The sequence below is a fragment of the Gopherus evgoodei genome, chromosome 9 (genome assembly GCF_007399415.2).
Source record: "Gopherus evgoodei ecotype Sinaloan lineage chromosome 9, rGopEvg1_v1.p, whole genome shotgun sequence".
NCBI classification, from domain to species: Eukaryota; Metazoa; Chordata; order Testudines; family Testudinidae; genus Gopherus; species Gopherus evgoodei.
In genome coordinates, this window is record NC_044330.1 from 102058895 (window position 1) to 102085269 (window position 26375).

At 44.4% G+C, this 26375-nt stretch overlaps 1 protein-coding gene across 1 annotated transcript; it reads right to left on the reverse strand.

Annotated features, from left to right (window-relative positions):
- Nucleotides 1–1436: 1436 nt before the first annotated feature.
- F9 (coagulation factor IX) lies at nt 1437–25583 on the reverse strand. Its single transcript, XM_030574231.1, has 8 exons — nt 25517–25583; nt 21783–21946; nt 21424–21448; nt 18866–18979; nt 15824–15952; nt 11720–11925; nt 6720–6837; nt 1437–1981 (listed from the first exon to the last, which is right to left on the reverse strand). Exons 1-8 carry the CDS (start codon nt 25581–25583, stop codon nt 1437–1439), a joined length of 1368 nt encoding a protein of 455 aa, XP_030430091.1.
- Between the last annotated feature and the right edge of the window lie 792 nt (nt 25584–26375).

Consider the following 26375-nt stretch of genomic DNA (forward strand, 5'->3'; position numbering starts at 1 on the left):
ACACAGACTAACACGGCTACCCCCTGATACTTAGTGTCTATTAGCAACTCATTTGCATATAACACCACTGATGTTTGCGGCATTTCATAGATACATCAGGCAAAAATTAGAGTGATTGGGTGCTTTTCAGAAATGAGACTAAAATTAGCTCAATTTAGGTAAATAGAGCAGCTGCATTTAAGGACTGGCTAGAAGCTAGATTTTGCTTTCTACCGTAGCGTGGAGCTATGGTTGCCTCATATGAAGTATTCATTTGTTTCATCTTTTTGTAGTATCTTTCTGTAGTTGTGTCATGCTTCCGTAAGTGACAAGAAGGTGGCAATCAAGCTCCTTTTTGAACACTGCTGAAAGAGGAGGGGAGAAGCCAGCCAGCAAGTTATTCAGCATCCCCTGAACGTGCCCTTTGATCTATGCCATACCAGGATTGCTGTGGGATTACTGTATTAAGGGAGGAACACACGATGCTTTCCCAAGACTTTTCACTATACAGCCTGCAGCAGAGACCTTGTGAAATGTGCACAAGTCGTAAGCGTCCACTGTATCACTGGGCCTTAGTGAATTAAAATGTTTTTAGGGTTAAAAACCCATTGAACACGAAGTCCAGATTACTTGCTTTCCCATTGGAATGACATCTCTTTTCAAATACTTACCCATAAATGATAGAACAAGGAGTATTGTATGAGCTTTAAAAATATCAGGCCGATTCTTCCAATGGTATAAATGTGCATGGTTCCACTGAAGTCAATGGAGTGACATCAGTTTACACTAGGAGAGGATCTGGTCGCTAGTTTTAATTAACTCTGAAGAATACAATGAATGTTAAGTTATGGAGATAGATGCCAAACAATTATCTTTTCATAACCTTGAATCAAGTCTCGGCAGAAATCAGTATCACAAATCCTGCAGCTACTTTCACGTGAGTTTAATAAGTCTGTGCTTTCAGGTTATTTTACATCATGAGAACCAGTATTACACGTTAATAAATCTCACTCAAGAGTAGCCTACTGATCATAACAATACTTGCACTGGGTGACATTAAAACTTCCGGATCCGTGAGATTGTTGGCAGAGAGAGTAATGTGATATTCTTTCAGTTGTTGCAAAAGCTCAGAGTATTGTATCCTTCAACTCAAATTCTATCCTCTGCTACAAACATGCAACACTCTGTGACTTCGAAGGTAGTGGCATGGTCATGAATGAGGGTAGAATTTGGCCATTTACAATGAATGCATTTTTTTTCCTTTTTAACCATATGCACTCTCAACTCCCTCTGTAAATATTTATCTTCAAAGAGAAAAATTGATTCTATTAACATTGTTTATTAAAATGCAACATTTGAAGAAAAACAAATTAGGATTTTGTGTTTTCTTACATTCGCCAACATCTCTTAACCAGGCAATCCAAGAAAAGCAATAGAAAGGTTGAACTCTATGTTGATTAACGACTTGTTCTATCTCTTATCCACTTGACATACTTTGATACTCTGGTGTAGATACCATATTTGCCCTCCAGTGCACACTCTTCCCCCCAGCTGGTTATTCCAGTTAGAAACCAGGTACCTTCTATTTCTGTGGTGTGAGGGCCCCCGCTGTCCCCTTCACATGTATCTTTAGCCTCTGAATGGTAACCCGCGCAGAACATATTCTGTAAGATAGAAAATGTGCTGCTTCTGAGGCACGTTGCACGGTCAACAAATGGGACTTTCAGAACCTGGAGGACTGTGGCCACCCGTCCCCGGAACAGCTGGCTCCCCCAGCCACTCACGGTGCCAGTTCCATGCTTGAGGAGGCTGTTGGTGAATTCCCTGCCGGCAATGCAAATAGGGGTGACGTAGCTGTTGAACTCCAGTGGGGTCCCAAGCTCTAGCAGTGCTATGTCATTGTGGTGCTTGTTTTGGCTGGCGTTATAGGTGGGGTGAGGAAGGATGTTCACCACTTGGCGATACTGCTCAGTACCTTCCTTGACTTCCGTGTTGTGTTCCCCTGGTGAAATAAATGTTGTGCTTTTTACAATTACAAGCAACCTGTGGGTGGCTAAATACAATATCAAGGTCAGTAACTACACATACAACTGATACTTTTAGTGTCACTAAGGCTCAGCTGGGAGCCAAAATGTCATAAGTTCAAATCCCACACTGGGAATTGGCTCAGATCCAGTGCTGATAGTGCACGGCACTACGAGGAGATATTAGGTGTGCCGTCTGTAGGATGAGACAAGGTTCACTGTGCCTGTTACTGTATAAGCTATTTGCTGCTATGTGTTTGTGTCACTGCAGTCTATTAACAGATTTGACTAATGCCCTGATCCTGCGAAGGGAGAGGTTGGCAAAAACTTGCCAACTGCAGAACTGAGGCCAAAGTGTGTGGTCATCTCCTCATCTAGGATCTGATCCTGTCCCCTTTTGAAAGCGACTTCAGTGGAAGCAGGATCAGATTCCCTAGTGTCTGCCCTAGAAGAAGTCGGAAACCAAATAGCAGTGATAGTTCATAAGTAGTTTCCTTATGCTATGTGATAGAGTCCCATGCTGCCGGAGCAGGTTATGAGTTATGTCCCTTATGGTGCAAACGTAACCCACTGAGTGTGTGCTATAGGCTCCCTTCTGTGCTGATCCAGGGAGGCGATGAATTGGTACAGTCCCCAAATCCAGAGCCTTGGCTCCAGGGCCAGCTCTAGCAATTTCGCCGCCCCAAGCACAGCGGCACGCTGTGGGGGGCTCTCTCCCACTCGCCGGTCCCGCGGCTCCGGTGGACCTCCCGCAGGCGTGCCTGTGGAGGGTCCGCTGGTCCCGCCGCTCTGGTGGAGGTGCCGCAGGCATGTCTACGGGAGGTCCACCGGAGCCGCAGGACCAGCGGATCATCCGCAGCCACGCCTGCGACAGGTCCACCGGAGCCGCCTGCCATCCTCCCAGCAACCGGCAGAGCGCCCCCCGTGGCATGCTGCCCCAAGCACGCGCTTGGCGCACTGTGGCCTGGAGCCAGCCCTGCTTGGCTCTTTTCTTCAAGCTGCAGCATCTCATACTTTTAGCTCTGGAGGTGCTTGATGCAATGACCACCCTCTTGAGGTGACAGACCAGGGACTGCAATGAGCTGCTATGGGCTGAGATAATGCTCCATAGCTGAGGGCTCTAACAACTCAGATCCTTTGTGGATCAGCACAGAGGGGAACCTGCAACACACATACACAAGTGGGTTACAAATACATCAAGTTTAGCTCACCACGCTACATGATGTATCGGACCAGAGACGGTGGCTGCCCAGCTAAAGATCCAACAGTACTGTGTTAAAAACACACACACACACACAAACCCTGCCCCCAAACCAGTTAGGACTAACCCTGGCCTGTTGGAAAATAAGGGGTGGCGATCAGAGTTTTGTAGTGGTTGGGATAACAGAAGTTTGGCGACTCTTTGCAGCGTTGTAAGGGGGAGCATTGTCCTTAGATATTACAAAGTCTCCAGAACCAAGAATATATTTTAAAACAGACCCCTTATTAGCAAACAATACTCCAGAACCACAGCAACCAGCAAACATTCTGTATCTTTGCCAGAAAGACTGCACCCCTCATAGAGTTAGATGCAGGTAGTTGTGGCCTACAAAGTCTCTGTTCCAAAGCCAATCTTTCCCAGCTCCTGCAGAGCCCCCTCCCCCAGCATCCTACCCTTTCCTCTGCTGAGGATAAAAATCAGCTGCAGGCGGTTTGCTGTTTAGGGCTATTGCAGCTGATTTTTTGGCAGGCTATTCCCTTCCTTAAAAGATTTTTCTAGACAAAAAACGGGGAAGTTGTCAAGACTTCAGGTGTTTTGAGGCTGCACTGCATTAAGATTTATCTGGCTGCAGGCAGAGAAGTCCTTTCCTACCCAAAGGAAAATCTACCTGCCCAGGCAGCTTGCTAACTAGCTCTGCAAGGAAACCAGAAGCAGAATCGCTCTCCTCCCCACTGTGACCAATATCCTAAATCTGCAGGTAACTAGGGTGGGATGGAGGGGGATCCTGAGACCTGATCAATAGCTTGTCACAAGCAACTCACTTCTCTTTTTTGTGGCCCAAAGTGAGACAGGCATGTTTAGCCTCTGCCTCAATCTTCCTGCAGCTTTGCTGCAGTCTCTAGAATCTGAGCTATTCTGTCGGTTGCATTCGCAGTGCTTGCTTCTGTTTATTGGTTTATTGGCTGCCTGCTGAACGTGCCACGAGAGAGCCTGAGGTCATACCATTGGCTAGCTTGCTGTGTTCTTCTTAATGTTATTGTCTGACCAGGGCTACTGTGCAGCTTTGCTCACTACATTGCTTCTGAGACATGCTCAGAGAGAGAAAGAGTGAGTGTGGGTGTGTGTGTGTGTGTGTGTGTGTTCAGTGCATTAGGATATGAGATATAAATGAGGGAGTAGGAATTTCATTTCAGATGACATTACTAAGCTGTAAAAATAAGATACATATGGGGGAGACTTTAAGGGTTTTTTTTTCCTATTGGTTTTTCTTATTGATATTGCTGCATAATTGTTGCAGGAGAGGCTGAACATACGCTGTATGTGGAATTTGTGGGGGTGGGGGGGTAATTTTAACGGCTTTATTTTTGTTTGCTAAATATTTCGGGGGGGCGCTATTGTGCTATAATTAAAGCTAGGTGTTTGGCATGGATGGAGGGGAAAGTGCAAGGTGCCCGATGTTTGGCATATACTCCAAAGTCACTGTGAAAACCTGCAACCCCCAGATTTTTTTTCCTCTTTACTTGGTGCCCGTCAATAAAATCCACTCCAGTAAAACCCAGCTGTGCTCCTGGACAATCATCCTTCTATCCCAATCGGAGGGTGTGAAACATTTCTGATGAAACTAGAACTGGATGAACTTGCAACAAAATGCAAACCCAGAAACAGACCCATCTCCAAGCAAAAAATGGGCCCTTCTAACGTGAAACTGTTTCCACTGTATAAAGAGTGGAAGTTGTATCCTCGCAGTTTAACAGATATGCTCTATCACCCTTGTGAACTTTCATGGAGGCAAAACTGGTTGAAAGTAAATGGTAGCAAATGTGGCACTCAACCTTCTCTGGACCCGGATCCTGTGCAGGTGCACCCCACACTGGCATGGAGCTCTGCTGAAATCAGTCCCGGGGCACACCCAGGCAGAATCAAGGGCCAAGGGTGCAAAAGTAAGTGGAGGATCAAAATCCAGGAAGTGCCTTGAGCCATTCTCATTGATGGGACTTGTGCTCCCTAGTTTCTTAAGCCTTTTTGGCAATCCCACTCTTAATGTCTGAGTTGCTCCAAATTAAGTGACAGTTATAAATATACCCAGATCACCTAACTTTTATTCTGGGTGTGTTGCACGTTTTAGTTGAACCTGTTGTTATTGGCAGCTGCTACTAACTAGATTTATGTCCCATGTGCTCAGCAGTTATAATATGAAATAGACACTTCATAAACAATGTGAGGAAACTGACTTATGCCACTGTGAACAATCACCATCTTACCCTTGCCAAATCCCTTGCCGTAGTTATGGGGCCCTGCTTTGAATTATCTTCAGGTTTCCCATAGGCAATGAATAAAAGCTGAGTAGCTGGCAGGGATGGGGACAGCGGGTTGAGGGGGGGAATAGCATTGGAAAAGATGCAGTGAAGTCATTTTGTGGGTGTGTCAGATTTGGTTTCCTAGAGCCTGTCTACACCTCACAGTTCCTCACATACAAGTTCAGTTTTCTATGTCAGTCCATAATTTCTACTTTCTACAGAATTTCAGTCTTTACAGGATCCATTTCTGCTTCTGCTGCAGGATCATCTGGATCATTGATCACTCAATTAACTTTCAGATCTGTGTGATGTTTGGGATGAACAGTTATTTTGATGAAAGCTTAAGGCCTGACAACAATGAAAGCAGAAATGCAGTTTTTAGCCACTGGCAAGATACTAGTTGGTCATTGTATTTGGAGCTGTGCGGCACACCGCCACCGACAGTCCCATATTAGGCAAAGCCAGAGATGCTATTATAAATAAAGCCCTGCAAATCTGCGGATATCCACTTTATAGCCACAAACGTGGATATCCGCAGAGCATTTTTGTGGATAGGATATGCATACAGATTTTGTATCCATGCAGGGCTCTATTTGTAAGTTATTTCATGTTTTGTGTCAGCTAAGGCTCCTAAGGGGAGAATGCTCCTTGTCATATTCTGAGGGGTGGTTTTATGGATTTTTGTTTCACTAAAGTGAGACACCTTTTAGGCCCTAGTTGTTGGGAGCCATGATCCTGGAGGCAACACTAAAGTCACCTGAGCTTTCCTCTTCTAATTTACTATGGGCCAGATTTTCAGCTGGCGTAAACTGGTGTAGCTCCATTGAAGTCAGTTGATGTATGCTAGCTAAGGACCTGGCCCTACATCTTTGTTTTCGATAGTCAGTGGACACCTTAAAGCCTGTTACATTACAACTCTAGCAATACCATGGCACAGTTGTCTGGCCTGGAGACAGGCATCCATGTTCTAATACAGTTTGTACGTACAGCTGGAGTGGGATAACGTGGCTATGAGGCTGTAACACAACTCTTGTTCCCTACCTGCCCAAAACCATGTTGTCCCATCAACATAAAAAACCCTGCTGGAATATGGATGCCAGTCACAGGTCTAGGGGAAGCTTTGCCATGATAAACATGTTCATAAACTGGATAGCGCCAATTTTATTTAGCATGCCTAACTGAATATCCACTAATGCATTCAGACTTCCTTTTGCTTACCTGCCACGACAGTAACCTGTGCGCCAGGCTCAATGCAGTGCGCAGCTGTTACGATCCATTTTTCATTGACAATAGACCCCCCACAGAATCCTACTTCATTACTATTCTCCAAACGAACCTACGGAAAGAGAAATCCAAGCCTTGCATACCACACAAACCAGTAAGGAAGAGAAATCAAACATCATAGGTATATTAAGGGAGCGGACAAAGGGTGAGGAACAGCCACTGCTAAATGGTACATGCAAAACTGACATTGTGAAGGCAGCCACCCACTTTCCCTCATGCTCAAAAGCAATTCTTCAGAGAAGCATCCTTCCTCCCCTCTTGAGGTATTCCTGTCCAGTCCTGCTGGTTTGACCACAATTCACAGGACAACCTTACCAATGGCAAAAGACCATCTCCCATCCCTCCTCTGGCTAGGTCATGACAAGGGGAAACCAATCTGACACAACGTGAAGTTCAACTCCCCTCACGGTCATTCCAGACAGACTCCTGAACAGGTTATATTGGACACCAGTGAGAACAGTGGCAATGGACCAGATCCTGTGCTATATTAAGGCAGCTAGATGCTGCTCCAGGGGTAGCCAGGCCTACATGTTCTACATTCCAAAACTTAATTTCAAATTAAATATGCAAACTTATTAGGCACAATTAATTTAGAAGCGGGATTTCCCAACTACATTGTTCCTTAAAGACCACACGATTGCTACTAGAGATCAGCTTCCTCCAGTAAGTGTACCTGCTGCCTCTTTAGCCCTGAGAAGCAGAATTTTAAGTATGAGAGATCAATACTTATAACTGAGAGAAATAAGCCTACATACTACAAGAGGTTTGCCCCAAACAGGAGCTGCTCTGCAATTAAAGATCAATACTTTGTATCTCGCAAGTCTTTGTTAATAAAGCACAGTATCTGTTTGTACAGATGAAAGATAAATGTCCCTGTTAATTCCAACCATGTTTTAGTTTGGCAAGAGACATCTCTAAGTCAATTGTAGACTCGAAGGTACCTGGCCACTGGAGGGCAGCTATAGATTGAAAATTACAACACTAAACCAGCTACTTAAATATCAGGCTGCAAAAGTATGAACATAATTTTAAAAAAGTATTTGCTACTGATTTGAGATGTGACCCAAACTGATCTACACATCCAACTGTCCCCAAGATCTGAGAAATTTTAGATGAAGGTCTGAATTCTGTCTTGGGCCCACGTCCATTAGCAATGTCTTAGATTTCAAGTGACGTTAAAGGCCTTCTCTAACGTTAATCAGGCTGTTTGTGCCAGTTCATCACAGAAGTTACAGCACCATAAAATTCTTGCCCAGAGCTGGTGTAGTGGTGCATGTTGTTAGTAGTTCTGGGCTACTTTTTCCCCATGTCCTTGTCTGTCTCAAGTAGACCGGCCCAGGTGTGGAGTTTTCTGCCTGAAGTTATCCATTGCAGCCACTAGAGCTTCTCTTTCAGCTGCCAGGAGGGTCGCCTTTCTTGTGGTCTCCAGTTATCTTACTGCACGGAGTGATTTGCTCACTCTTTGGAAACCGTCCGTCAACAAGAACTCTACACAGAAATGTGGCGGGGTGCTGGAAAGAAGATAATATGGACCAGAGAAAGCTTTGAGGGGCAGGGGGGAGAAAGAGGTGCAGGAGAGAGGCAAAGGCGAAGAAAAATAGGTCTCCACACTTGAGAGGATGGGGAAGAATGCCCAAAGGAGTGAATGGAAAGGGGACACAGAAGGGGAAGAATGCCCCAAGGAGTGAATGGAAAGGGGACACAGAAGGGGAAGAATGCCCCAAGGAGTGAATGGAAAGGGGACACAGAAGGGGAAGATAGCTTGTAAAGAACTCAAACGGAGTACCAGACCACTCAGAAACACATTGCAGGAGGTAGCAGACCTTCTGACCATTGCCAGCTCTTCCAGGGTAGCAGGTCTACTAGCTACTTCCCCACATGATGGTGATAAAACTGGGAACAGGGAGGCATCCATGTTTAGGGTAGCAGGAGAGTTGCATGGCTTGGTAAAGGCCTCTCTAGATTTGGATAAACGTCAGAATTTGAAGGAGTTTTTCCAGTCCTGTGTGGTTCCCCCCTAACTCTTTTAAAATGTGTATCCTACCATGTTGTCTCCTGCGTATGATTTTATGTCACTGAGATGAATCATTGTGTAATGGTGTATCATCACTGTGTAACATATGGAGCTGGAGAATCTAGGACTTTGAGCATCTCTGGGCTGGTAGTCAAAGCAAGACTGCAAGCGTTGTCATTCCTGGAGACCTAACTGTTGATTTTAGATGTTGAATTTGGGGCCATGACGTCTGTCAGTTTTGGATTCCAATGAAGAACCTAGTGTCAGCTTTTTTCTGACCATCTATGCTCACATAAACACAACTGTTTTGCTGTCATCCTTAAGAGGTAAGGCAAATGGTCACTTCTGCCTGCTGCTAACCTTCTAACTTAACCCCCCTTCATGTCTCAGCTTCTTCAGCAAAGCTGTCTCTGCCTCTTACTGAGCTCTCTTTTTCGCTACCCGGCTTCCTAGAAATACCTGCTTAAGAATATCATTCTTCCTGTATTTGAGACAGGATTAAAATACCTTCACTTGATCTGTCCAAGTGAAGATTTTGTATCCTGTTTTGTGCAGCATCTATTAATTGGTCTTGGAATCCCCATTACCAGTGGTGCCGGGGCTCAAGATATCAAAAGATTGTACCTCATACTGATTTTGTTATTTCACTGTTTAGCTCTCTCAGCCATTGCTGGATACATCAACCTCCTCAAAGCCAGGATACTGTGGAAGACTTTGGAAAAGGTTCCATTTAGTAACAGTTTCTTCTGCACCTCTCTTCTGTTGCTCCTTGTTTTAACAACTGTTTACATAGCAGTTGGTGGGTGTTTTATTTGCATTTCCCTGGTCCAGACGTCACAATATTTCTCTTTTATTACATCCCTGTTGGTTTGGATGGAGATGGTTGTAATGTTGCACTCTACATGATTTTATGAAAGTATGCTGATGAGTGTGAATATAATGTAGCTGGAATGTGCTTCATGCAAAAGGTCTTTTGTAATGTATCATTACAAAGCTTATAATCTACTGAGTGTGGTCATCCTATTTGTATAAATGTATTACTCTTGTATCTGAAACTAGAAATATGAACTATAATTCTGAGGGCCTATTGTAATTATGCGAAGTGTGGGCCATTAATGGTGGTTTGGAATCCTGATGGCTCCCGTCAACAAGGACAATTGGCTGTGGATGGCTCTGTTGGCAGGCAAGTCTTCCTGTGAGTCAGGCTGGGAGGAATGAAGGCTTGGGGTTTTACAGTGACATGTGATCATGTCACCTGAACTGGAATCCATCTTTAACCTGGTGTTTTTCCATTGAGAAGGAGGGGTGGGAACCCAGAGGAACAAAGGATTCCTGCCTTATGCAAAAGAAGATAAGTAGGAGGAACAGAACAAATTGGGTGGCCATAATGAGGAATCCTCTAGCTACCACCTGAGTTGAAACAAGGGCTGTACCGGGGAAAGGATTGTGCCCAGACTAGGAAGGCATCCAGTTTGTGAAAGAAACTTACTGAAACATCTCTGAAGGTGGATTTTATCTGTATTCAGTTTTATTACTGTACTAGGCTTAGACTTGTGTGTTTTATTTTATTTTGCTTGGTAATTCACTTTGTTCTGTCTGTCACTACTTGGAACCACTTAAATCTTATTTTCTGTATTTAATATTTAACTTTTTACTTATTAATTAACCCAGAGTCAGTATTAATACCTGGTGGGGAGCAAACAGCTGTGCATCTCTCTCTCTCTCTCTCTCTCTCAGTGTTATAGAGGGCAAACAATTTATGAGTTTACCCTGCATAAGCTTTATACAGGGTAAAACAGATTTATTTGGGGTTTGGACCCCATTGGGAGTTGGGCATCTGAGTGTTAAAGACAGGAACACTTCTTAAGTGGCTTTCAGTTAAGTCTTCAGCTTTGGGGCATATGGTTCAGACCCTGGGTCGGGATGGAGCAGATGGGCGTGTCTGGCTCAACAAGACAGGGTGCTGGGGTCCCGAGCTGACAGGGAAAGCAGGGGCAGAAGTAGTGTTGGCACATCAGTTGGCAGCCCCCAGGGGGTTTCTGTGATCCAACCCATCAGTCACAATATCTGTTTGTGACTTCTGGTGAGGAATAAGCAGATGGAGTAGATGAGACTCCTTCAAATATATATAGGACCAGTTTGTCTGTTGATGTAAATTATCATAGCTTCATTGAAGAACGTGGAAGTACACTGACTTACACCCGCTGAGGATCTGGCCCAATCTGTGCTCTCATAGATAAGTTCCATGGTAAGAGAGGGTGAGTAAAGAACATAGCAATTATTTATATGTGTGCATGGCACTCGCCAGGCAAAATGAAGTCTCTGAACCAAATCTAAGACCCAATCTTGCAAGTGCTGGCAGACCCTTCTGGAGCCCGCTCAAGTCAGTGGGTTTCTGCCTGGGTGCAGGGATCTGCCCACGTGGCTCAAACTGCAGGATCAGAACCTTAAATTGTAAATTCTGATTCATTCCATGACAATATCATGAAAAGCAGTGCATGGTTTAGTCTAAAGTATTAAAACATGGCTCTGTCTCTTCTTCATTGTGAAGTTGTGCCCCAAAATGTCAACATGTCCCCCTATGTTTTGCTTGATCAGAGAAGTCTTCCCCTTCGGCTGCTTACAGTGAAGTGCTTGGCACGCTCATATATTATTCTGCCAGCAGCCAAAACTGGTTGGATTGTCCCATTTGGACAAAGATGCAGTCACTCTGTCTCCTAGCAAGTTGCTAATGTGGCCCTGAACTGGGCAAAGTGATGTTGCTACAGCATAGATAAAGTACATGGGCCAAAAGACTCTGAGATTTTAAGTGTGTGACACTGGCTTCAAAAAGCATATAGAAGAAATTCTTCTGTGTACAAAATGACATGAGAGCAATCAAGTTTAGCGGGATAACAAACAGGAACAGAACATCCAGTACCTGCCAAGGAACTTCACCTTTCCTGCTTTCCACTCCACCGACGACTCGGGTCACTTGCTTAATGATGGGTGTGATTTGAGTGGTATTGTCTGTTTCTTCGTCGTGATCATTGGTAGAATTGTAGTACCACTTGTCAAAGGTGTTCATGGCTCGGGTGTACTTGCTTTTGGCTTCGGGAGCTGTAATCCTCCCACATGGAAATGGCACTGTGAGAAGAATCCATAGATTCATAAGATAGCACTTCAGCCGGCCATGCATCATAATAAGTGTTATTACAAATGAAGTGGCAAAACTGGAGCTAAATGTTTCATGCATCTCATCGGCAGGATGATAAAGGAGCTCCAGGGGAGTGGGCTGATTTAAGTGGTTCATGTTTATGTTTGAATTAATTTATAGTGATGTAAGTAGCTCTCATAGTCAAATAAACACAACAATAAACTCCATCCGGAGGTCAGAAATAGGAGCGCCAAGCAATATGCCTTTGGTAGTGCAAGCACAAAGCTTTACCAGGTTTTAGAAATCAATTTTGAGGACTTTAAAATGGAAAAACAAACATAAACCTTTGTGTATGTGCACATGGGGATGTGATTAACTCAGGCATTTATTCAGCATGGTACTGGCATATGCCTAACTTTAAGCATCAGAATACTTCCATTGACCCAAGGGGTCTACTTGCATGGTTAAAGTTAGCATGTGCTAAAGTATCTGGCTGAACTGGGGCTTCACATGACATAACTCTGTTGTAAAGTCCTTGTCACCTAACCGGCAGTTTTATTAGGAGACTTCTAGGGGCTTGGAGTTGTTTTGCATGGAAAGGATGTCATGGGGTGGGGCCAGAAATGTGGGGTTCAGGGTGTGGGAGGGGGCTTCAGGCTGGGGCTAAGAGTTTCAGAGTGTGGGGGGTGGGGCTCTGGGCTGGGACGGGGTTGGGCTGTGGGGGGTGTGAGAGGGCTCTGGGCTAGGGGGTTGGCTCTGGGTGGTGCTGGGGATGAAGAGTTTGGAGTATAGGAGAGTGCTCTGGAATGGGGCCAAGGGGGTTGGAGGACAGGAGGGGATTCAGGGCTGGGACGGGGTGGGCTTAGGGGTGAGGATGAGGGGTTTGGAGTACAGGAGGGGGCTCTGAGCTCATATTGAAGGGTCGGAGGCCGGAGGGGAATCAGGGCTGAGGCAGAGGGTTGGGGCATGGGGCAGGGGTGCAGGCTCTGGGTGGAGTTTACCTCAAGCAGCTCTCAGAAGCAGCCGCATGTCCCCACTCTGGCTCCTATGCGGAGGCACCGCCAGGTGGATCTCCGCACTGCCCTGTCTGCAGGCGCGCCACCCTTGCATTTCCCATTGGCCACGGTTCCTGGCCAATGTGAGCTGCAGAGCCAGGGCTTGGGGAGGGGCAGTGTGCAGAACCCCTTGGTTGCCCCTACACATAGGAGCCAGAGGGGGAACATGCGGCTGCTTCCAGGAGCTGCGTGGAGCCATGGCAGGCAGGAAGTCTGCCTTAGCCCCACTGCAACCGACTGGACTTTTAAAGGCCTGGTCAGCGGTGCTGACCAAAGCCACCAGGGTCCTTTTTCGACCGGGCGTTCCGGTCGAAAACCAAACACCTGACAATCCTACCTGCTACAAAGCTTTCCAATGAGCCCTGCCTCATTCAGAGACTGTGGACCATTCTGTGAACAGGAAGCCTACAAGCATTTCACTTATGCCACCAACCCGTGGTGGTGGCCACATGCAACTATGCTTCCTGGAAATCACCACTCTGCATCTTCTATGTCTAGCTGGTTCTGCCTGCTCCCCCTTCCAACTCTGTTTTTCCTGTACCAATGGCAGCTTATACTCTACCTGGCTTACCAGCCAACTGCCAGGAGTCCTGACTCCAAGCAATTGTTGCTGCCAAAGAGATGTTGGGGGATCTCAAAGAGGAGGGGAAATGACTAGGGGATAACCTATCTCTGGAGATGATCTCCACATTCTGAATAAGCTTGAGAGCCTTAGGAGATGAGGGGAAGGGAGATTAATTGTGCCCTATGGTGCCAGATCTCTTCAAACCAGCTGATGTTGGACTCTTGCTCAACATCTGGTTCTACTCAGTAAAGTAGTAACACAAATGAGACATTTCTGACCCAACAGATCCGTTCTTTGTTTGTATCAGTCAAACCTGGTTACTTTCATGATAAAAGTAATTGCTTACTACTTCTCGCTCCTGTTTGCTCTTCACTTCTTGTCTTCCACTGTACCAAACAACCCACATAATTCCCAGTTACAGGTTCTAGTCCATCGTTTGCATCGGAGTCAGATTTCTTTTAGCAAAGTTCCTATCGGTTATACCTGTGCAAATCAGCTTGAAAACAGTAGGGCCACAGGGAAATGGCTGATTTTGTTCAGCAAAACCTCTATCACTGGTAGTGATGCACAGGAAGGAAGCTTATTATTTTCTGTGATGTTCAGCTTGCTTACCAGAATGATGGCTCTACATGTGCCTAAGAGATTCATGGTAGGCATGTTGCAATAAATCAAACACTTAAAAACATATAGAGGAGTTTGGGAAAGCCTACTGGGTGGTTCGGAACATCGGAATTAGAAACCAAGAAAATCAACTCTCTCTGTTGCGCATGTAAAGAGAGAGATTTCTCCCACTGCGCTTGCTTATTATAACTGACATTTCTATAGCAACTAACTACAGTGCAGTATAAATACAGCATGTGTCTGAGCTAGAAGAGCATTGAAATTATACATGCATATGTAAATATTTTACAACCGATGGAGGTGAGAAGACTATTAAAAAGCTGTTGATAGATTAGTAAACGCATTTTAGAGTTTTGAAAAACAAGTTGGCATTTCTAAGCACTTTAAATGGAGATAGTTAACTGTTATTTTCAATGGCCACATCTCACTTTCTTTATGAGAGATCATATCTTTTACTACACCAAGTTCTGTTGGTGAAGAGACAAGCTTTCGAGCCACATAGAGCTCTTCTTTAGCTCTGTGTAGCTCGAAAGCTTGTTTCTTTCACTAGCAGAACTTGTTCCAATAAAAGATATGACCTCACCCAGCTTGTCTCTCTAATAGCTTGTGCCCAACATGACTACGACCCCATTGCAAACGGAGTTAACTGTTCTTTTCAATGGCCACTTACTTCTCACTTATTTTATATCACAGTCTAGTAATATGTCAAATTTGGGAGACATAACAAGATAAAGTTGTTTCATGATGATTTTGAAAGTTAAGCTTCCTTCTAAAGTTGCAACCGTGAAAATCCATGTATTTCCTTTTAAAGATTTTTTTTTACCTCCTTAATAGTAGATGTAGGTTGCATATTTTAGCATCAACTTCATGTCTTTTTCTGACTATCAAGTGGTGGAATAGAAATAGTACCCAAAAGCAGCATGAGCTTGGCATGTCTCCAGTGAAGACTTCTCAAAGAACTTGTAGGACAACTCCCCATGATGTTCAAAGATGGGGCTCTAGCTGTGTTCTGTACCATCTATGGGAAGTACCCCATTCTGACTGGATGTAGACTTTCTCCATCCTGTAATCAAAAAGCCCACAGCATCCCAAATATGAAGAACATGGGATCAGCAATGTCATAGCTCTTGCTTGCAAGAACTCATATGACATGCATGCCTGTGGGCACGAGAGCAGCTGGGCACATGGCTTCTCCCTCTAGAAAGTTAGGGGGCCCTGCAGAGAATGTTGTAAGGGGGTCATACTGGTGCATTGGCAGAGGAAAAGTAGACATGACCTATAGATGAGTGTATGGCCGTCTGAAACAAGCAGTGGTCCCAATGCCTACTCTTAAGCATCCCATTCCTGCTCTGTAGAGTGGTGTCCTGAGTGTGGCCCTATTTTTTCTCTGTCTTGTTTGGGGAAGAGGTTTATGCCACTAACTGCACACATGGCTCTTACCTGCCACAAAATGTCCACGGCTATTGCTAATCTGCCATACTACACACTTCATAACATGCTTTATGAAACAACCAGACTGAGAGTTCCAAAGCCACCAAGGGGATATAGATGCACTTGTCCCATTAATTTCAATGACATTGTGTGCCTAAATACTCTAGGAAGCTTTTGAAATCTCATCCCAATCTTTAAATCATTTTAGAACTTGACCTGCAGGATCACAGGATTTTCCATCTCCATTCAGTTTATAGCCAGGTGCACAGGAGCAAACAACTTTGCGGGGTGGGTCATTGGTGCAAAAATGCTTGCATCCTCCATTCTTAGTAGCACAGGTTGAATCTGAAAGAAATTAAACCAAACCCATAAGACACTTTAAAAGTGCAATAAATGCAAAGCTGAAGATGACATAGATTAAGGAGCAGGTCACTGAGCTGTTTGCTTAGGACCTAGTCTGGGAATAATGGGTGGTTAACCCTTCTTAAGATCAGGCCTTTAGACTCCAGCATATTAACAACCCAAACTGTTGCATGGCAGAAGCAAATTTGCATCCTCCCTTATTCTGATGGAAGCACTGATTAGGATACGCTACAGTCCGAAATTTATGCCTGGTGTGTATTAAGGGAACCGGAGTTACGAAATCCATTTAATCTGAAAGCATGGCAAAATTCCTTTGTCTGCTTTGAAAATCTCAACAAGCATATCTAACCCATGCACTTCTCCAAGGAATACATAGACAGCTTATGTGAGACCAAGAGGTTAAAGCAGGGGCAATTATTTTTTCTCAAGGTCCAAATTTCTTGGGCAAGGTTTAGTCAAGGTCCAGACCCCAGAAAAAATAATACAAATAATAATAATAATAAATAAGTAAATAAAAAGATTTCAGGGTCAGTTCAATAGCATCTGGCAGTCCGGATTTGGCCAGCAGTCCACCTGTTGACTACCCCGAGTTAAAGCCAATCTCCCCAAAATGGCAAATGTCTGAGCTAGAACTGGATAAAACTAGTGGGAAAATGTATTGTGGAAAGTCATGGGGAAGTGGCAGCATCTGTGGGTCCCCTCATTTCTCTCTCTGCTGGAGAGTGTTTTGGCTGGTGGACTCCGGTCTCATTGCTGACCTACTGGACCTAAGGCCTGCCCTGCACTGCCTAGCCTCCTGGCAAGCTATCAAGGAGACTGGTTTCAGAGACCTGTTTTTCAGTATGGAGCAGGAGCAGAGTCCGCTAGGGCAGCCTCCTTGTGGACGACAACAGCACCGGTTCTGACACCAATGACTTCCGAGAGATTGAGGCCACTCAGCGTTTCAGAGCTCTCTGGGATTTGGCAGAGCTGCTTGCAAGGATTTGTACAAATATTTGTACAATATCACATGGATTCCCCACCACACTCCTCCTCCCCCTCTGTCTTCAGTTTGGATTCAGGTGACCAGATGCCAGGTCGAAGGGTGCAGTGTAAACCTTGGGATAGACCTCTGATTTCAGATTGGTGTGAACCCAGAAACTCTAAGCAAAAGTCAGTTTAAACTGCCAGGTTTTGTATCATAACAGATTTTCCATGACACAAACCATAAATCCTCCCTGATCAACATGAACAGCTCACAAGCCTGAGCCCAGCTCTTGATGAAACTGAGCTTGGAGTTTATAATGGAGCCTTGTGTAATGCTGATGCCTTTGGGTCCATGGCAGTGGATCTTGTTGCACGCATCTCTGCTGTCTAAGCAAAAAGACTCAGCCCCCAGCTTCAGCCACTGACACCACACTAGGGGTGTCAGTGTTACGGTCGTGGCCTGGATAGGAAATTGAACTGGGAAGCCTCTGGAGCTCAAGATACGCTTCCCCAGCTGGGGGAGTATGTAGGACATGACAACTTGATGTGACGTTCTGTTTCCCCTCTAGTGGAGGCTTGGCCAAGTGGCGATAGATGAGCCTGCTACAGAGATAGCTAAGAGAGTTGAATCTTTTAGCTCAGTCAGTAGATGCTCATGCATTAAGCTCCAGAGGTCCCAAGTTCAATCCCCACTGCTGATGACCAACCCAGGGGCATTCACGTTACGGTCACATTTTGTTGTGAACATTTTTGATGCATGCTCCCCTTTGCTTTTCTCTGTCTTTTGGGAATCTCATCTTCCCAGTGTCGAAAGTGACTAGTCAATAGACTTGCTTGTAATTCTCAGTGAGTTCTCAAATAACTTCATTGTAGATAAACTTCCCTCCCACTCCTCAAGGACACATCCATTTCAGTTGTCATGCTTACGTGATCGTTTACTATTTTTATAAAGTCTTTTCATTTCTATTGCTATTTTAGTCCCAGTCTGCCATCCACAAGAAGACTGCAGTGGCTTGAGACCATGTTATATTTGCTGCAAATTTAAAACACCCTTCTAGACCCGCACCTCTTCCCTGCCAGAGTAAAAACACAAGTAGAAAGAGAATCTCTGCTCAGTGTTCGTTCATTACACCGAATCTACTAGATCAGAGGCTGAACAGGAACAATGAGACAGAGATCTTAGCTCCTTAAACCTTTAGTGATTCTATTTTCATAATCTCCTGAGCCCTTCAGGAGAGTATTTGCATTTTATTTGTCTTTGGAATCATATGGTGGATGTGTGTAGTTGATCATTGCTCATTGTCAAACAGGGCCCTGTGTGCTGTGATTGAAACTGTTGGGCAATACTCAACCCCCCAGCACCATAGCTCTGATCCTGCTCCCGCTGAAGTCAATGGAAAAACTCCAATTTGATTTCTGTGGATTTTGGATCAGGCCCCATTCCTCTCTATCTCCTCAGGAAGTTGAATGGAACCCTGGGGTGAAATCCTGGCCCCATTAAAGTCAATGAAAAAAATCTTGTATTCTCTTCATTAGGCTCAGGATTTCACCCATGGAGTTAAATAGCCCTGACTAATATAATCCATACAGGAAGGGCTTGTAATAGGGAGAGAAAGGAGGTTCCTGATTAAATATTTGCATTGGCACACATGGCATTACTGAGCAGGCTGTGAATCTGATTCTCATTTATAATATGTGATGACTGCCACCTTGACTAACACCAAGGTTTGAACCAGGGAACAACATAGCGAGAAGTAGAAGTTGCTTTAGCATGAGCTAAATAACCAATCCTTACTAGCGGGGGTTGGGAGGGTAGCATTTCCTCTATGGATTCCAATGAGAATGGAGGTTATTCACATCCACTTTGCCCAGGTCTAAGTGACTATACATGATGCAGGGTAGCAAAGAACCTGCCCCCTTGGTACATACCTAGCTCACAGTTCCTTCCTTCATACCCTGCCAGGCACCAACACACGTAGGAACCAACATCATCTGCGCAACGGGCTCCATTTTTACATGGATTTGGATTGCACTGGTCTCCATCTTGGAAATGAAAACAAGATCAATCAATTAGCAGACAAGAGTATTCCTCACTTTTGCTACTCAACAGTGAATGTTACTCCACCCTACCAGGCTCAGGATAAAAAATGTTAAGTTAAGCTTGGACCTGAAAACTTCTTTTTAAGGGAAAAGTTAAATTCTGGAAAATAATTACATAACAAATTGACAGAGCAGAAATCCCATGGTGACCTCTGCAGCTGCGTTATGCACAAAGGCCTGATTATGGCCTCAAACCTGACCTCTCTACTGTCTTTTGGTGTGTTAGTTCCCCTGACGTCAGTTGTGCTCTGCCTAATTCTCACTAGTGTGAGATCAGAGTCTGGTCCTGTGTCTCATCTAGCTTAAAAACTGGAGCTAGGAGGTGGATTTCCTTGGGAACATGCAGAGCCAGCTGTCTCCAAATTAGGGGTTTTTTTTAAGTTCTCATCCTTCCCTGAAGAAGACTGTGGCATGGCCACCTGTTTTTGAGCCCTTACCATAAGACCCTGAACTTAAGAGCTCAAGCTTTTCTCCTTTTCTGTGAGGGCTAGAAACAGACTTCTTAAAACAAATGAAAGTTGAGATTCTCCTGTGAATCCAGCTCTAAGAAAAACATCAATTATCAGAAAATTTGCAATAAAACCCGGGGACTTGGCAATTGAATGAGTAATGCTGAATCTTAAGGAAATAAATTCTTAAAAGACAGAGCAGAGCCATAGCGGAAGGAGAAGTGAAGAGTGCCCTGATGCATTCATGTTACACCGGCAAATTCAGGTGTTAATGCTTCTTCATTCTCTCTCTCCTTCCCCCTCGTTCCGATGCAAACAGGAGGCAAAATATAAGAAATTACAGAATGTCCAGCTTGCAGCCCGGGACTGGTTCTTTTGTCTCCCAGTGGCTTGTGCAGCCACTTATACTGGTGCAAGTCAGCGTAAAACTCTACTTCAACGGCATGGTAGAGTTTTACAGCCACTTGCCCACTTTCAGCATTGCACACAGAGCACAGGGCAGCAGAGAATTAGGACTCAAGCCTTGGAAACTGCCAAAAGGTTGCTTGTGTAGTGCAGAAGATGGCCACTTACAGCCAAATTCCCTGCTGTGCAGAGTATTAGGCCTGGGCATGACTGAAGCTTTCGAATTGGGTTTAAGTGGTGCATGGGTCTTGAGCTGCGCCTCTGCATGGGAGTGAATTTCACTCATGCAGCACAGATGATGGTACTAGCAGCCTGTGAGCTAAACAAGTAAAACATGCACAGTGATAAAGGAGACGGTAAGATTTTTTTTTTTTGCAGGGGGTTGTTCGTTTCAAATGTAGAAAAACAAAATACAGTATCTCAGTTTCATGACAATTGTTTTTTCGAAGGACAATTTTAAAAGGCAAATGTAACATTTTTATTGTATAGTCTGGACTGACTCGTGAGTTATTTAAGAGTGGCGATCTTTTGTGTGCCCAGCCAGTCTACGAAGCTGAAACATCCTTAGTTTCACATGGTTAGTGTTCATTGAATATATTTTTTTGTGTGGGTGTGGGGGGTAATTGAGGTTAGGGACCAAGGACTGAAGAGACAGACTGTAAGTGTGAAGCAGAGCTGGACAAGAGATGCAAAACAAATGTTTGTGAGCACTGGTTTGAATTCCAAACAGCTATCTGCTTTGGCTACATTTATAGCTCTCTTTAATACACTATTTCCAAGCAAACATGATGTGCTCACACACATGTTTACAGAGGGGCCATTCATAGGAAGAGCCATATTTGCATGTGAACAGGGCATTTGCTACTGGCCATTTGTTTTCAAACCTTAAAGTTTCATTTTTCCATAGGAGGTGAACCATTCTACATGGTTTACACGACCAATCACACATCACAAACTGCAAATGGTCAAGGTGAACTCAGGAGTGGCGCCAGGGTTTTTGGCACCCTAGGCAGGGGTCCTTCCACGCTCCTGGTCTTCGGGGCACTTCAGTGGCGGGTCCCGGAGCGAGTGAAGGACCCGCTGCAGAATTGCCGCCACCGACGTGGAGCGCGGAAGGACCCCCCACCACCGAATTGCCACCGAGAGCGGTAAAATGCCGCCCTCCCAAATCCTGGCGCCCTAGGCGACTGTGTAGGTCACCTAAATGGAAGCGCCGGCCCTGAGGTGAACTCATACTGTGAAACTTGTTCACACAAGCTTTTTGAACAAATGCAAATAATGAATAGACTCATAAAAACCAACACTGTGAATTATCTGCAAACAGAACAGGGAAAAGAACTAAATTGGGGGGATATAGTATTCATCATGAATAACTTTGACCAGCTCTACTGTAGAACGTATTCCATTAAATGGGAAATATTCTTTCAATGAATACCTGTACCTCCTGTTACTTATAGGCGGGTACTGAAAGCGAATACAGGATGACCTTACGGTTTTTATGTATGTGGAATGTGGAGGAAGCAAATCTCTTACCAATATACCCTTTCCAAAACTCCATCTACAAAACAAACAATAAAATGAATAAATTATCTTGATATTTAATTTGAAAATTAAATTACAGAACTAGCAAGAAGTAAAGCCCCAAAAACTTTAGGTAAAAGATCTAAATAGAAAATTTTTAGGATTATAATCCCTTTCATGAAGTGGGTCAGCACAGGCATAAGTGCTTATGCAAGACTCACATGAACATAGGTGCTATGCTGGTCTATTACACAGGCTGAATTGCACCCTTTGGGGAAAAGAGGCTTTTTCCATGATTGCCTCCATCCTGTCTCTCCCCTAGTAGGTTCATAATGGTGGAGCCAGTGTCATTCTGCCATAACAACACTCACTGTTTTTTCTGTGTTTTCAAAGACTTCTCGCGCTTCTTCAAAACTGCATTTTTCTTCCTTACATTCTCTCTCCAGGTTCCCTGGAACAAACTCTTCCAGTCTATTTGAATTGTACCTCTTCTGCCTGCGTAAAATTGAGCTTGCTTGTTCATTTTTGATAAAAACTGTAATTAAAAAAAAAACATAGACCATAGTTACAGGATGGTACATTCCTCTCTACGTTTTAACTGTCATGTTAAAGTGCTCTCCGTTCCTGGGTTTTCACCACCTAGACACCATGGATATGGGCATATTGCACATACATAGTAAAATTCTAGTATAGCATATTCCTTTTCCTGTATACGGAGGGTACCTGTGTAATATAACTCTGTCCACGCTAGAAGCTGTAATGATATGACTATATCAGTAAAAAACCCACACCCATAACCAAAATAGTTAGGCTAATACAAAACCTTTGTGTAGACCAAGCCTGAAGATGCTTGTTGAGGTGAATGTTCTTGGTCATCTACTTGGTCAGCCAAATTTTCAAAGGCCTTTCTTATGACTAACAGGCCTACAGTGAAAGACATCAAAGCCTCTCATGGTCACTAGATGGTGCTGTCACTTCTGCTTGGGGTTAAAGTTTGTCATTAAGTTTGTGAAATGTTGTATAGCTTCTTGTTCATATAAGGTTTATACTATAACAAATTTTCGAGTGAATGGGAGTACATTTCATTGGGCACTTGAGACTTGGTGGGAGAGAGAAGAAACTCATCATGACGACTAGAAAGGGAACTTGTGAGGACTAGTAACAGCCAGACAGAATCTCTATTTGCTTTTAGAAGGCTAGTTTCTGCTCTCACTTAGTGCCTAATTAAACGGCCATTGAGAAACTCCCACGGACTTCAATAAAGCCCTTATTCCAGATTTATACTTTGACTCCATTTGAGTTAATTGGAATTACCATCCTCACTTACCCTCTGCAATTGAAGGCAGGAATTGGCCCTTCTGCTGGAGCTCCATCTGCAAGTGATTAGTCTGACTGCCAACTGTTTTTCTAACAGTTTAAATGACTTCAAAACAAGTCTACAGTTCTGTATTCCTTGTGCTGATACGTGCTTTCAATTAGCTATGAGAATTAAAATCTTGATCTTAACAGAACTGCCTTGCCCTAGGTCTTAATGCAGTAAGCAAGTATATTCTCCTGGAAAGCAAGTCTGGTAGAGACTTGTGACTATTAATACAAATACAATGGCAATAGCTTGGTTTGTGTTTAGGGGAGGGATCCAAAATTGATTTCTCTCCTCTTCCTTGAAGTTTTGACCATTGACTGGTTCACACATAAAATGCAAACGCAATCACCAGGGCCACCCAGAGGATTCAGGAGGCCTGGGGCAAAGCAATTTTGGGGACCCCTTCCATAAAAAAAAGTTGCAATACTATAGAATACTATATTCTTGTGGGGGCTCCTGAAGGACCCGGGGCCTGGGGCAAATTGCCCCACTTCTCCCCCCCGCCCCCCGGCCAGCCCTAGCGATCACTGTCAACAGATCGCCCAGAGCGGCATCAATATGAGTAAAGATGGTTCTGCCATCTTACTCTGTGCAAACAATCCGCCCCTTTTGGTGGTGACTGTGCCTCTGGGGCCTGCCATTTTGCATTTGAGCTGTGCAAAGGGTGCAGTCCAAGACATGTTCAGCTCTATGGGCTCAAAGACAAAACAGATAGTCTGAGCAGCCTTTCACCCTGCTTCCTTTGGCAACTCTGCTGCTTTTTTCCACATTTAGTCTCCAGACTAATTACACAAAAACTAGGACATCATTTGCAACATTTTCACCTTGTATCTCTTCCTGGACACTTCTAGCCAATAGGAATACAGCAGGGACCTGTTCCAATTAATCTATGTGCACCATATACAGATGATAATTAAAATACAGGGCAAAGCACCCCTCTCACTCCAGTTACTGCCGTTCTGCCATTCCAGCTAATGCAGGCATGTCCTGATGCTGCAGAATGCTTTAAAAACAAAACCCTGGACAACAGGCTACAGGCTCACTTGGGGAATAGCATTTTATTTTATTCCATCCCCAAGGAAATCTCTGGCTGGAGGCAACTGCCAATAGCTAAGCAGGCGAATCTAAGAGTCAGTGGAGAGACTAAAGCAACGAGGAGTCCTTGTGGCGCCTTAGAGACTAACAAATTTATTTGGGCATAAGCTTTGATGGGCTAAAACTCACTTCATCAGATGCATGGAGTGGAAAATACAGGAGCAGGTATAAATACATGGAAGGATGGGAGTTGTCTTACAAAGTGTGAGGTCAGTCTAATGAGACAATTCCATTAACAGCAGGATACCAAGGGAGGAAAAATAACTTTTGAAGTGGTAATGAGAATGGCCCATTTCAGACAGTTGACAAGAAGGTGTGAGTAACAGTAGGGGGAAATTCGTATTGGGGAAATAAGGTTTAGGTTTTGTAATGACCCAACCACTCCCAGTCTTTATTCAGGCGTAAGCTGATGGTGTCCAGTTTGCAAATTAATTCCAGTTCTGCAGTTTCACATTGGAGTCTGTTTTTGAAGTTTTTTGTTGAAGAATTGCCACTTTTAGGTCTGTTATTGAGTGACCAGAGAGGTTGAAGTGTTCTCCTACTGGTTTTTGAATGTAATGATTCCTGATGGCAGATTTGTGTACATTTATTCTTTTGTGTAGGCCAATGTACATGGCAGAGGGGCATCATTATTTAAATACACTTTCTCTGTGCCTGGGTCTATGAGGTTTCCAGTATCCTGGTCTAGCACAGAATTCTGTAGCAGGCACACCTCACGGGGCATGGGAAGAATATTTTGCCATGGTTTGCTTTCAAGGAGTATCGCGATACTGTGCTTTAGATTCTCAGCTCTAAGCAGTGAGTAAACACACTGGAAAGAATATTTTATCTTCCGAGCTGGGAGAGGCTGTCTGGTTTGAAGTGAAATAACAATATAGTACTCTGCACCAATATATAGTCCCTTCCACCACCCCTACAACACAGCTCAAACATGGATACAACCTCAAAACCCCATCTGGGGGCGGGGTAACTTCTCTATGTAGGTCCTACTTCCATTGAGGTAAATGGTAAAACTGCCTTTGATTTCCTTAATGCAGGATTATGCCCCTGGACATGAGGAAAGATAGACAACAAAGGGTGTGATAGTTGGTGCATCAGCCTCACTTCTAGTAGAAATGTCTGCTCTTTGGCCAAACTGTTCTCTTGCATGCTCATGATCTTAGTTTAAAATATTGCATTTGAATTCAGCCCAAATTTGGCATTTAAACTGTTATCACAGTAGCAAATCCAAAGACCCTGTCAAGTATTTATTGGTCGATTGGACAATTTGTTCTGGGATTCAAATACACCTTAAAAGGCACAGACGCTCATTTATAAATATCTTTTCCTCCAATTGTTTTATTTATATCAAATGACTAAATCTAGAGCAATTCCTTGAAATTAATAGTCATAAAATAAGTAGCAGAAAAGTCCCATTCTTAAAATAAAGAGCCACACAGCAATTAATTTTATCACCATAAAAGCCCTATTTTTTTATTCTCAAGAGAAAACGTATTTTTAAATGGAGAACTGATACAATTCAGCAGTCTTACTATGTTAATTTTGTTGCTGGTAGATGATTTATTCCTTATCAGAGGACAGAAATGTTATCCGATCTATGACAGCAACTAAAAAGCAGAGGACTTGCTAGGTTTAAAATGAACCAACCTGTACATTCGCCACTGAGAAGAGATCCCAGAAGACCAATGATGATCATGAGAGAGATTTTTGCCATTTTGGTGTACCACGCAATCCTTTTGCTAATGAATTGTGCAAGTATAGAGAAGCTGGATCGATAGTTCCAAAGTACAGGCCCTTGTTTGTTTACTTTGAGTAACCCTTTGATTTAAGGTTTCCAAATGTGCATTTGACGAGGATTCTCTGAAATGGTAGCTTGGATGTGAAAGGAGGAAGAACCACCCCAACCTTGCATGGGATAAACGTATTGCATAGTTTCAAACCCCAAGAAATATTGTGGGCCAGGTTAGGTGGGGTTATATTTGCTGGTGCCAATATATAACAAAACAGCTACAGAGCCCAAGTTCCAGAACCAGTGGCAGATTAACGCATGGGCCCACAGGGCCCATGCCCAGGGGTCTGCCCAGGACAGGTGGAAGGTCCAGGGCTCCCCACAGTGGCCCGGGCTCCCTGGGCGCCTCTTACCACAGCCCAGCTCCGGCTTCCAGCCTGGCCAGGGGGCACAGGGCCGGATTAACACAGGGGCTGCAGCCCGGGGCCCCAGCGAAGCAGGGCTCAGGCAGGCTGCCTGCATGCTGTAGCCCCACGCTGCTCCTGGAAGTGGCCAGCTGCTGGCACATCTCTGCAACCCCTGGCGGGGGGAAGGAGAGGCAGGTCGGCACACTGCCCCCACCCCCAGTATCATCCCCACGGCTCCCATTAACGCTTGTGGGGGTGGTGTTTGCAGGCATGGGCAGTGCACGAAGACATGCTGTCCCCCTCCCCCAAGGGGCGCGCAGAGACGTAACAGCAGCCGGCCACTTCTGGGAGCAGCATGGGACTATGGCAT